Source organism: Salmo trutta, chromosome 2, assembly GCF_901001165.1.
Source record: "Salmo trutta chromosome 2, fSalTru1.1, whole genome shotgun sequence".
In the NCBI taxonomy this organism is placed as follows: domain Eukaryota; kingdom Metazoa; phylum Chordata; class Actinopteri; order Salmoniformes; family Salmonidae; genus Salmo; species Salmo trutta.
In genome coordinates, this window is record NC_042958.1 from 10,249,525 (window position 1) to 10,262,051 (window position 12,527).

General features: G+C 43.5%; 1 protein-coding gene across 5 annotated transcripts in view; it reads right to left on the minus strand.

Annotated features, from left to right (window-relative positions):
* LOC115150314 (sodium channel protein type 4 subunit alpha B-like) overlaps positions 1-12,527 on the minus strand; it is a 181,173-nt gene that overhangs the window by 94,319 nt on the left and 74,327 nt on the right. For 4 of the 5 annotated variants that reach the window (XM_029693512.1, XM_029693476.1, XM_029693493.1 and 1 more), the window contains 4 exons: positions 7,554-7,695; positions 7,258-7,455; positions 6,772-6,957; positions 6,175-6,549 (listed from right to left, as the gene is read on the minus strand). In XM_029693512.1, the coding sequence (XP_029549372.1) occupies positions 6,175-6,549; positions 6,772-6,957; positions 7,258-7,455; positions 7,554-7,695 (901 nt within the window). The remainder of the gene's footprint in view (positions 1-6,174; positions 6,550-6,771; positions 6,958-7,257; positions 7,456-7,553; positions 7,696-12,527) is intronic. The other variant, XM_029693503.1, reaches the window with a different exon arrangement.

A 12,527-nucleotide genomic window follows, 5' to 3' on the forward strand; every position in this document is an offset into this window, starting at 1 on the left:
TTTTTTCAAATTTTTTAACCTCTTATTTTTGTCACTAAACAGTCTTGATATACAGTACCAGTCAAAAGTTAGGACACATCTACTCATGCAAGGGTTTTTCTTCATTTTTACTACACTGCTCAAAAAAATAAAGGGAACACTTAAACAACACAATGTAACTCCAAGTCAATCACACTTCTGTGAAATCAAACTGTCCACTGTCCAGGTTGAGAAAATGCCAAGAGTGTGCAAAGCTGTCATCAAGGGAAAGGGTGGCTACTTTGAAGAACCTCAAATATAAAATATATTTTGATTTGTTTAACACTTTTTTGGTTACTACATGATTCCATATGTGTTATTTTATAGTTTCGATGTCTTCACTATTATTCTACAATGTAGAAAATAGTAAAATCAAGAAATCAGTAGGTGTGTCCAAACTTTTGACTGGTACTGTATACTTCCATACATTTTTTAAACTGGTACTGGGGGACCTTCAGGCGAGTCTTGTGAGGCCAGTGGGATTCCTTCCTGAGAGTATCACCTTTACACAGAGGGGTCATATTAGTGTGTAGCCCAAACTGTATGGATGCTACACAGAAGTTGGCAGATCGACTGTATTGACCTCAGACGAATCCTTTGATGCTTGTGGGGTTCGTAGAACAAAACCTGAGAGTCTCATCTTTGTTCCTGAGAGTCTCATCTTTCAATAGAGTGGTCATACATGTTTTTAGGCCAAACCGTTCAGACGCTACAGAAGATTTTGTGTGAAGACAATTTTTGGGACGTCTCATGGTCTGACAAACATCGCTCTAGCTCTCTTACCTATCACCACAAGTTTTACATAGAAGGATGAGGTGGATTGAGACGCATCCAATGCAAAAAAACTGATATCTCTAGCTTAAACTGACAGATTATTATGGTGATTTTTTCTTTATGCTAATACATTTCTGTGGGGACGTGGACATCGACCTTAGGGGGTTAAGGATTCAGTTGGTGTTGAAGACTCTCATTAACATCCAAGTCATAATGCTTTCTAAATGCATATTTCCCTCCACCTTTCTTCAGGTATTGACTGATTTGATTTAGGTTTGAAGTAGAGTAGTAAAAGAGTAAGGAAGGATGCCTTTGAAAGTATCCAAATAGGGCCCTAGTTTTGATATTTTTCTTGAGATCATGCAGAGCAGCATAAGATATGTACAGTAGCTATCCAGACAAAAAGGCACCAAAAATAAGCACATGCTCTGTTTCACTCTACAATAAACCCTGTCAACAGAAACACACACACAGACACACAAACAGCCACACAGACACAAACACAAGGCAGCGACAGCATGGAAAGTGATTCATTGAGTATTAGAGAAAATGCAATTGCATTAAGGCTCTTTCCTCTTCCGTTCCTACACAGTTGCTAACACCTCCGCAGGGTAGTGTGAATCATCTGTATTGAAACAGCAAATCAAACCGTGTGTTGTGTTAATGTTGAGGAGCCCAGTGGGGAAGAGGGAGCTGTTAGCTGTACCAGTGTCACAGAGGTCTTGGCCAATGACTCCAGGCAGCCAGAGGCTACTAAGCCCTGAGTCTACTCTGCAGGATACGAGCCTGGCCATTCCTTTGATACAGGCTTATATAATAGTTCTCCAGTTATCCACAGGGTGAATTCCCATGATGCACGCAGATACGCAACAACACACACAGACACACAAAGCAACTCAGTAACTCCACTCAGTAACTCCACTCAGAACATGACGCAGTACTGGATAGTCGCCGTATTGAGAGCTCCGCACGTACTTTGCTATGTTGTGATTCTTTTGACGTTTATCTTTACTTTATTTTCATGAAATGTCTGCTATAATTTTTTATAACCGACAATAACTTTGAACATCAGATTGGCAGTTACTTCCCCAATTCCAGCTGCAACTTTGACTTATCTGCGCTAGGCTCTTTCTTATAATTCCAACCCAATTTTCGGGGTATGCAAGAGGAAACGTCAGCATTACAGACGCAGGAGAGGTGGAGTCCTGGTGAGATGAACAGAAAACCAGCCACCTCTTCCCTACATTCTATTGGCCAATGTACAGTGCCTTGCTATAGTATTCATCCCCCCTTGCCGTTTTTCTTATTTTGTTGCATTACAACCTGTAATTTAAATGGATTTTTATTGGGATTTAATGTAAATGACATACACAAAATAGTCCAAATTGGTGAAGTGAAATTAAAAAAATTACCTGTTTAAAAAAATCCTAAAAAATCCAAAACGGAAAAGTGGTGCGTGCATATGTATTCACCCACTTTGCTATGAAGCCCCTAAATAAGATCTGGTGCAACCAATTACCTTCAGAAGTCACATAATTAGTTAAATAAAGTCCACCTGTGTGCAATCTAAGTGTCAAATGATCTCAGTATATATATACCTGTTCTGAAAGGCCCCAGAGTCTTAACACCATTTAACAAGGGGCACCACCAAGTAAGCGGCACCATGAAGACCAAGGAGCTCTCCAAACAGGTCAGGGACAAAGTTGTGGAGAAGTACAGATCAGGGTTGGGTTATAAAAACTTTGAACATCCCACGGAGCACCATTAAATCCATTATTAAAAAATGGAAAGAATATGGCACCACAACAAACCTGCCAAGAGACGGCCGCCCACCAAAACTCACAGACCAGGCAAGGAGAGTGTTAATCAGAAAGGCAACAAAGAGGCCAAAGGTAACCCTGAAGGAGCTGCAAAGCTCCACAGCGGAGATTATAATATCTGTCTATAGGACCACTTTAAGCCGTACACTCCACAGAGCTGGGCTTTATGGAAGACTGGCTAGAAAAAAAGCCATTGCTTAAAGAAAAAAATAAGCAAACACGTTTGGTGTAAGCCAAAAGACAATTGGGAGATTCCCCAAACATATGGAAGAAGGTACTCTGTCCCTAAGCATACTGCTAAAGCAACACTCGAGTGGTTTAAGGGGAAACATTTAAATGTCTTGGAATGGCCTAGTCAAAGCCCAGACCTCAATCCAATTAAGAATATGTGGTATGACTTTGCTGTACACCAGCGAAACCCATCCAACTTGAAGGAGCTGGAGCAGTTTTGCCTTGAAGAATGGGCAAAAATCCCAGTGGCTAGATGTGCCAAGCTTATAGAGACATACCCCAAGAGACTTGCAGCTGTAATTGCTGAGAATGGTGGCTCTACAAAGTATAGATTTTTTTTTTGAGGGGGGGGGGGGGGGGTGAATAGTTATGCACGCTCAAGTTTTCTGCTTTTTTTGTCTTATTTCTTGTTTGTTTCACAATAAAAAATATTTTGCATCTTCAAAGTGGTAGGCTTGTTGTCTAAATCAAATGATACAAAACCCCAAAACAATCTATTTTAATTCCAGGTTGTAAGGCAACAAAATAGGAAAAATACCAAGGGGGTGAATACTTTCACAAGCCACTGTACAGTCACATGATAATAAAATGCATGACCTCCAATCGCGGATTGGCTACCAACGTGACTCTCGTAACTGCAATATTCTCTGCTTTTCTGAAACATGGCTTTCGGACAACTCGAGAAGCTCAATGGATTCACCGTGTGGACAGGACAGTAGAGTCTGGGAAATGAAGGAAGGGAAGTTTTTGCCTCTTCATAAACAACAAATGGTGTGCTGACTTGAGCGCAGTGGTAGTCTCAACCCATTGTTCACCTGTCTTGGAATAACCGATGGTCAAATGCCGACCCTTCTACTTCCCTAGGGAGTCTTCAGCTGTTATTGTGACTGTTGTATACATTTCACCTCAGGACAAGAAATATAACAATCTGGCACTTAACAAACTGTACAAGGCTATAAACAAGCAGGAAAACTTACACCCGGAGGCTGCCTTTCTTGTCGCTAGCTATTTTAACTCCGTGGCATTAAGACACATGATTCCCAATTTCCATCAATACGTCTCCTTCGCCACTAGGTACAATAAAGTCCTAGACCATTGTTACTCTACCCACAAGCAAGCATACAAGGCCCTCCTTTGTCCTCCATTTAGCACATCAGATCATGACTCCGGACTGTTTACAAGCAGAAGCTCAAACAGGAAGTACCCGTGACTCACTCTGTTAAGAAATGGTAGTCAGAATCAGAGATTATGCTACAGGACTGCTTTGCTAGCGCTGATTGGAATCTGTTCCGACACACCGGCGATATGAGCTAATCACCTCCGTCACCGGCTTCTTAAGGAAATGCATAGGCAATGTTGTCCCCACAGAAGGTCCAATGCTTCCTCAACCAAAAGCCCTGGATTAACACAGAGGTTGGCGTTAAGCTAAAGGACAGGGCTACCACACACAGGACTATCGCAGATGACTCTGAGCCTACGGGTAAGGACAGGAACAAGTACAAGAAGTCCCGCTACGACCTGCACAGAGTCATCAAACGAGCAAAAGGACAATATAGGAATAAGGTGGAATCATATTACACAGTCTCCAATGCCCACCGCGTGGCAGCGCATCGGAGTCCATTAAGGATTACAAAGGAAGATCCAGCCATGATCTGCCCAACGATGCTTCTTTTCCAGCTGAACTCAATGCATTTTATGCACACTTCGACAATAACAACACTGTGCGTGAGGTCCCCCCCAACCTAGAGGACTGGGTGATCTCGCTCTCTGAGGCCATTGTGTGTAAGGTCTTTAATCAGGTCAACACTCGCAAGGCCGCGGGTCCAGACGGTTGCACATTGACAGGGCTGCAGTGGAACAGGTCAAGAGCTTCAAGTTCCTTGGTGTCCAAATCTCTAAGGACTTAAAATGGTTGACACGCACAGTCGTGAAGAAGGAGCAACAGAGCCTCTTCCCCCTCAGGAAGTTGGAAAGGTTTGGCATCAAATCCTCAAGTTATACAACTGCACCATTGACAGCATCTTGACTGGCTGCATCACTGCTTGGTACGGCAACAGCCATACCAGAGGGTGATGCGGACAGCCCAATATATCACTGGGGCCGAACTCCGTGCCATCCAGGACCTCTATATCAGGCGGTCTGAAAGGAAGGCCCGGAAAATCATTAAAGACTCCAGCCACCCAAGCCATAGACTGTTCTCACTACTTCCGCATGGCAAGCTGTATTCATGCATCGTCTGACACCAAAAGGCTCCTGAACAGATTCTATCCTGAAGCCATAAGACTACTAAATAGCTAACAGAATGTCTGCACAGACTATCTGAGTTGATCCTTGTATTTAATTTGTATGTTTGCACTGTTTCTATGCACACTCTAAGGACTCTACACACTCACGCACACTGACACTCCAACACACACATACTGTAACATGCACACACATGTATATTGACTCTAGACACGCACACACACTCACATATAATCATAATTTACACTGCTGCTAATCTGTTTATCATACACTGAGTGTACAAAACATGCTCTTTCCATGACATAGACTGACCAGGTGAATCCAGGAGAAAGTTATGTTCCCTTATTGATGGCACTTGTTATATCCACTTAAATCAGTGTAGATTAAGGGGAGAAGACAGGTTAAATCATTATTTTTAAGCCTTGAGACAATTGATACATGGAGTTTGTATGTGTGCTATTCAGAGGGTGAATGGGCAAGATAACATTTTTAAGTGCCTTTGAACGGGGTATGGTAGTAGCTGCCAGGCGCGTGTGTCTAGAACTTCAACGCTACTGGGTTTTTCATGCTCAACAGTTTCCCGTGTGTATCAACAATGGTCTACCACCCAAAGGACATCCAGGGAACTTGACACAACTGTGGGAAGCACTGGAGTTGACATGGGCCAGCATCCCTGTGGAACGCTTTTGCCACCTTGTAGAGTCTATGCTCTGACGAATTGAGGCTGTTCTGAGGGCAAAAGGTGGTGCAACTTAATATTAGGAAGGTGTTCCTAAAGTTTTGTACAATCAGTGTATATCCTGGTGCCTAGTCACCTTACCCCTATACATATCTACCTCTATCACTCCAGTATCCCTACACATTGTACATATGGTAATATTGGAGCTGACACTGTATATAGTTTCTTACTTTCTCGTGTTCTATTTCTTATTTGTATTTCTTGTGTGTGTTTGTTCTACCTTGTGTTATTTTTAATGTTACATTGATATTGAATACTGCATTGTTGGGTTTGGAGCTTAGAAGAAAGGCATTTCACTATACTTGTGCACGTGACATTAAAACTTGAAACATCAAACTCAGTACTCACACTCTCCTCCTTGACCCTCTCCATGGTGCATGCTGGGAGGCCCTGCGGGGTGACCCCGTTCTGGTCCATGGCCACAAACAGCTTCCCATTGATGTTGAGGAAGATCTGTGAACCCCGGCTGCCCGTGCTGTAGGTACTGGGCCTGCGTCTGGTGCTCCACGGGACCACCAGGGACCCAGCACGACTGTGTGTCCCCTCATTGTCCCCATGGACACTGAACTCATCGTCGGCAAAGTCACCCTCTGAGTCTTTGTTCCGGCGATGGAAGTTAAATATACTGCCGTTGCTTCCTCGTCTAGTGCGCGTGGAAATGGTGCGGATGAGGAGGGGGTGTGTCGGCTGGTGGGGGAGTGGGCTATATGGTAGGGAGGTCTTCTGTTAGAAAAGAGTAAGATACTTGACTCAAACCCTGGAAATCAGATAATTCTTTCACAAATTAGGATTTAATCACTATAGATTCAGAATACATACTTCTCTACAAAACCTGAAATTATACTTCAGATTCAGCATGTTTGTATTTATCCATAATGTTTTATCCATGATGAAACATCATGATTAAATAACATTCCATTACGAATACATAATTAGGATATTTACCCTGCCCCCATCCACTGTATCCACCTTTAATGTTTTCACGTCTCCCTCCTCCACGTCTCCCTCGTTCTCCGTCTCCTCCACCAGCCCCTCTAGACTTCTCCTCCTGCTCTGCAACTCCTTGTTGTCAGGCAGAGCCAGGCCAGGGGACAGGTCCGGGAAAATCAATGAATCTGTGTCTTGAGCTTTCTGAGTAGCGTTTGAAGGCAAAGCGTCAGTTCATTTATTTTTACCTAGATTTGCTACGAAAAACATTTTCATGTATGACTGACTGGGTTTCGAACCTGAGTCTTTTAGGTCTAACAAGGCTATGTTAGCCTGTTGAACAGAATCCTAGGGCCAATAGCTATAGTCCTTTTTCAGGATATTGTCTCATTCCAAATTAACAGAAGTCCCATACCAGTTTAAAGAAATGTGCAATTATATGTCTACAGTCCAAATTCCCAAAGCATTAGCCATAAAATGACACCATGAAACTCTATGTTTTACCTGCGCTTCCTTCTTGAGGCACTCCATGGCCAGCTGGAACTCCCTCTCTTTCTGCCAGGCCTCCTGGATAGTGGCCTGGTTTTGCTCCTCGTAGGCCATAGCCACCACAGCCAGGATCAGGTTGACCAGGTAGAATGACCCCAAGAAGATGACCACCACGAAGAACACCATGTAGGTCTTTCCTGCTGACCGCAGAGTCTGAGGACGGATGGATGGACACATGATCTTTCAGACTGTGACCTGAATTAGGAGATCCTTTGAAATAAAGCTGACCATTTCCAGGTGTCCTTACTGACCTGGTGATAGAGGTTCTCCCAGTAGTCTTGTGTCATCAGCCGGAAGAGGGAGAGAAATGCCCAACCAAAGCTGTCAAAGCTGGTGTAACCATAGTTAGGGTTCCTTCCTGCCTTCCTACATTCAAACCCATCTGGGCAATGCCTGGGGAGAAAACAGAAACAAAACATCAAGATAACGCCGTAAGGCTGTCGTCCAGAAACAACACCTAGCTCCTTAACACCTAGGCACTTGTGTAAAGCTGAAGGAATTGGATATGTTTAGGCAATATGGCAAAAAATTCCACTTAGCCTATGAAGATGGAGGGCAAGATGGAGCTGCAACCATACTGCTCATACCTAGATGATTCTTTCAAATCTACATGTGCTTAGGGGTTAGGAGCCAGGGTTTCTGGATGGGGCCTAAGATCCTTAAAAAAAACACATACTAAAGGAAATGTAGAAAAAGATTGGATCTCGTACCAATTTGCTGCCTCTTTAAGGCGCCCCCATACTAGGGTCGGTTTGCTCCTAGCAGAACTAGGCTAGGTGGCCTGTGCTTTGCACTTAATGTGTTGTGAAATCTGTTGTGAAATGTACTGTAATGTCAACTGCCTGAACTGCTTTAATGTTGTTGGACCCCATGAAGAGTAGTTGCTGCCTTAGCAACATCTAATGGGGATCCATAATAAATGCAAGTACAAATACTCCCTTAAAAGACCTTCGCTTGAAAAAACTGAAAAACCCCCAGTAATTTGACTGTTTGTCCCTTTTGAGACACCATAGCCAATATACGCTTCCTCAAAATAGTCAGAATAATCTAAGATAAATCTGTAATAAATTCTGATGTTTATGCCGAGGATGTCTTAGTCTCACAATTTTAGATTTAACTAAGATGTTTGGTGTAGTATTTCTCAAGTAAAAAAAAAACCCTCATAAAAACTTGACGAACACCAAAAAAATCCAAAACTTCACAACAACATTTCAGCGCAATATATACGCAAACTGTTTCAACTGGGAAGCATGGGACAGGCTTTAAGTGTGTACAGTTCATGCACATTCATTGGCTTGTCATTGCCGCACAGTGAGCTCATCCTATGCCTGTTATCTTAGAGAAGGGGGGCCATTAAGATAAATAACTGTGTCCACAGGCTTTATCCAAGCAACAAGGTCCCATACGGGTCATGGCAGTCACTTATTTGCAGATAATATTAATTCAGCAAGGGGAAATTTCACACATATAGTACATCAGCTTATCGGAGTAGTATGGGATTGTTGTTCAAAATATGTAGATGACGTAATGGGACAGATTTAGATGCTTTTCCATGACTAAACCCTTGTGTAGACAACACTTATCGGGCCTAAGAGGGTGATGTCAGCCCAGAGCAATGCCACTGCATACCACCCCACGTTAGAAATGCCCCCCCACCCCCTCGAACCCCCATTTCAGAAAGGTGAGTGACTCCGACGCCCTGCTTCCTCTGAGACACGGACCGATCTAGAGTGGCTAGAGGAGCTAGGGGGGCGTGTGAAATGGGTGGGTGTCTTGAAGAGTGAGGCGGGGGAGTTGAAAGGACGTGGCGCCACCAACCTGCCATCACGCCAGTCACTCATCCCCTCACACCACCTCAGCCCTTCACCCATCCCTGAAAAGCCTACCAGGCAACACGTGTCAACCAGGGATAGGATTGATTCCAATTTAATTAGACATTTTTATTCAATTCTTGAATTCACTCATGAAGTGGAGAGTTTATGTTGAATTCAATTTGAATTTCAACAGTTCAAGTTATGGAATTGGAATTGGAAATAGACTGTTTGGACTTTTTGAATTGGAATTGAATTGGATTTGTAAAAACATAAAATCTTTGGAATTTAATTATATTGGAATTAAATATTTTAACATTTCCCAGTTAATGGACTTAATTCACATACTGTAGGATAAAAAATGTACTTCAGGATATGTTTTAAATAACTTATACTTGTAAATCTACAATTCCAGTATAGCTAGGCTGTCTGAACAGTTACATGATCAGCCTCAAAGCATGAGGGAATTTTAATTTGTGGACGTGTTGGGGTTAATATTGAATTTGGAATTTAATTATTAGAATTTACCTAACATTGGAATTGAGAGAAATTGAACCATCTCAGAATTCATAGACCGGCCATTGAATTTGAATTGAATTAAATGGAATTTACAGGGAGAGAGAATTGAATTAGAATTGAATTGGAATTAGGATTGAATTTGTGGAATTAACCCAAACCCTGCAGGCAACACCCATCTCTCAGCGGCTTTGGCCGTGGCTGTGGCATGTGGAGGGAGAGTGTGAGGGTGTGGGGCGATGGGCTCTATCACCCACCAGACACGTCTCTGTGTCTCTGAGGACGTGTTAATGGACAGGCCCCACTTCAGCCTCTGGGAGGCCCTTAATGGAAGGCCCTAAACCCTGCTCTGCCTGGCCCTCGCCTCATATCACACACACACACAAACACACACACACACATACCCCGACACAATTCCCATACGGTGCCTCGACATAAACACGTCTGAACTGGAGATAGAACAGAATTTAATCTATCATCGTTTTTAAGATGTATTTACAAGTTTTTCAATTTCAGATTCTACATGTAAGTACACCCTTTTCGTGTTTTCTTTAATTGTTATCATGGCTGCATGTACGCAAGTCCATAGTTAGCCACAAAAATACGCTAGCTGAATAATGTTGAGGTTATTTTTCTAGGGGCATAAATCCTTATGGCCTTTCAGGAAAACCAGGAAAGAGTGGCAGGGATTACACCGAGGCAGATGAGCACTCGCGCTATCTTTACAGGGGTGGATATACTCCTCCCTGCCGTTGGTAATGCCACGCATCGATGAAGACGGAACGTTCTGAACTCTGTCATTTTGTGATGGCGCCTGTCCTAGATCTGTCAATCTGAGACCCAGATTATAATCTCACCTGTGTTTGCAATCTCTAACAGTGGGGCACCCAGAGGCATCAATACAAACGATTTAATTTGAGCCAGAAACGTTGGACAACAACATGAAGATGAACAGGCCGAACCTGTTTAAACATAGCAATGACTCACACTGTAACTAAAAGGACCAAGGTTTGGTTAAATAAATGTTTTCTCCCTTCATCTCTAATTTGACGGCACAGAAAGTGTCACTACAAACTTGGCTGTTGTTGAGCCCCAAACATGCAACCGCTACAGAATCAGATCACTTTTATAGGATACAGATCCAACCCTGCAATCAAACCCTGCCCACCGTTCCTGTTGTTATGTGTAATGTGTTGTGTTCTTGTAAGCAAGAGATAGGGAGGAGTCACTGAGCAGGGAGGAGTCACTGAGCAGGGAGGAGTCACTGGGCAGGGAGGAGTCACTGGGCAGGGAGGAGTCACTGGGCAGGGAGGAGTCACTGGGCAGGGAGGAGTCACTGAGCAGGGAGGAGTCACTGAGCAGGGAGGAGTCACTGGGCAGGGAGGAGTCACTGGGCAGGGAGGAGTCACTGAGCAGGGAGGAGTCACTGAGCAGGGAGGAGTCACTGGGCAGGGAGGAGTCACTGGGCAGGGAGGAGTCACTGGGCAGGGAGGAGTCACTGGGTAGGGAGGAGTCACTGGGCAGGGAGGAGTCACTGAGCAGGGAGGAGTCACTCAGCAGGGAGGAATCACTGGGCAGGGAGGAGTCACTGAGCAGGGAGGAATCACTGAGCAGGGGGGAGTCACTCAGCACTCCGGCAGCTGGGGGTGTGATTGGCTGCTATCCTATCTCTGGCCAGGGAACTGGGCATTCTGATATAGGGTTATTTTGGGCACCAGCAGTGAGCCCTGGCCACTGTCCCGTTAGGAGGCCCGGGGGGGGGGTGGGGGGTTGTGTGAGTTTTTGTCACAACCCGGCTCGTGGGAAGTGACAAAGAGCTCTTATAGGACCAGGGCACAAATAATAATATAATAATAATCAATAATTTTGCTCTTTATTTAAATATCTTACATAAAAAACCTTATTTGTTCATTGAAAATTGTGAATAACTCACCACAGGTTAATGAGAAGGGTGTGCTTCTAGCCTCTATTTTGTCCCGCACATTGAATATAGTTGCGGAGAGTCCCTGTAATCCTAGATTCAGATCATTCAGGTGAGAAAAAACATCACCCAGATAGGCCAGTCATGTGAGAAACTTGTCATGATGCAAGCGGTCAGACAAGTGAAAATTATGGTCAGGAAAGAAAACTTTAAGCTCGTCTCTCAATTTAAAAAAAAACGTGTCAATACTTTGCCCCTTGATAACTAGCGCAATTCTGTGTCTTGTAAAAGCGTTACATGGTCGCTGCCTATATCATTGCATAATGCAGAAAATACACAAGAGTTCAGGGGCCTTGCTTAACCATTTTAACCATTTTCTCTGTAGTGTCCAAAATGTTTTTCAAGCTGTCATGCTGCAGTGTATCCAAGTGGCGTCGGGAGCAACTGCTTGCACGCGCGTTACCACTCCACTATGTCTCCCTGTCATGGCTTTGCGCCATCAGTACAGATACCAACACATCTTGACCACCAAAGTCCATTTGATGTCAGAAAGCTGTCCAGTGCTTTAAAAATATCCTCTCATGTTGTCCTGGTTTCCAGTGGTTTGCAGAAGAAGATGTCTTCCTTAATTAAACCCCATAAACGTGATGGACATATACCAGGAGCTGTGCCAGGCCCACCACGTCTGTTGACTCATCTAGCTGTAACACATTTAATTCACTGGCTTGTATGCGAAGCAGTAACTGTTTCAAAACATCTCCTGCCATGTCACTGATGTGTCATAAAGCAGTGTTGTTTGATGAAGGCATTGTCTGTATAGTTTTTTGGGCCTTTGTTGTAAAGTACTGAAGTAAAAATACTTTAAAAGGTTACTTAAGTAGTTTTTTGGGGTATCTGTACTTTACTATTTATTTTTTTGACAACTTTTACTTCACTACATTCCTAAACAAAATTATGTACTTTTTACTCCATACATT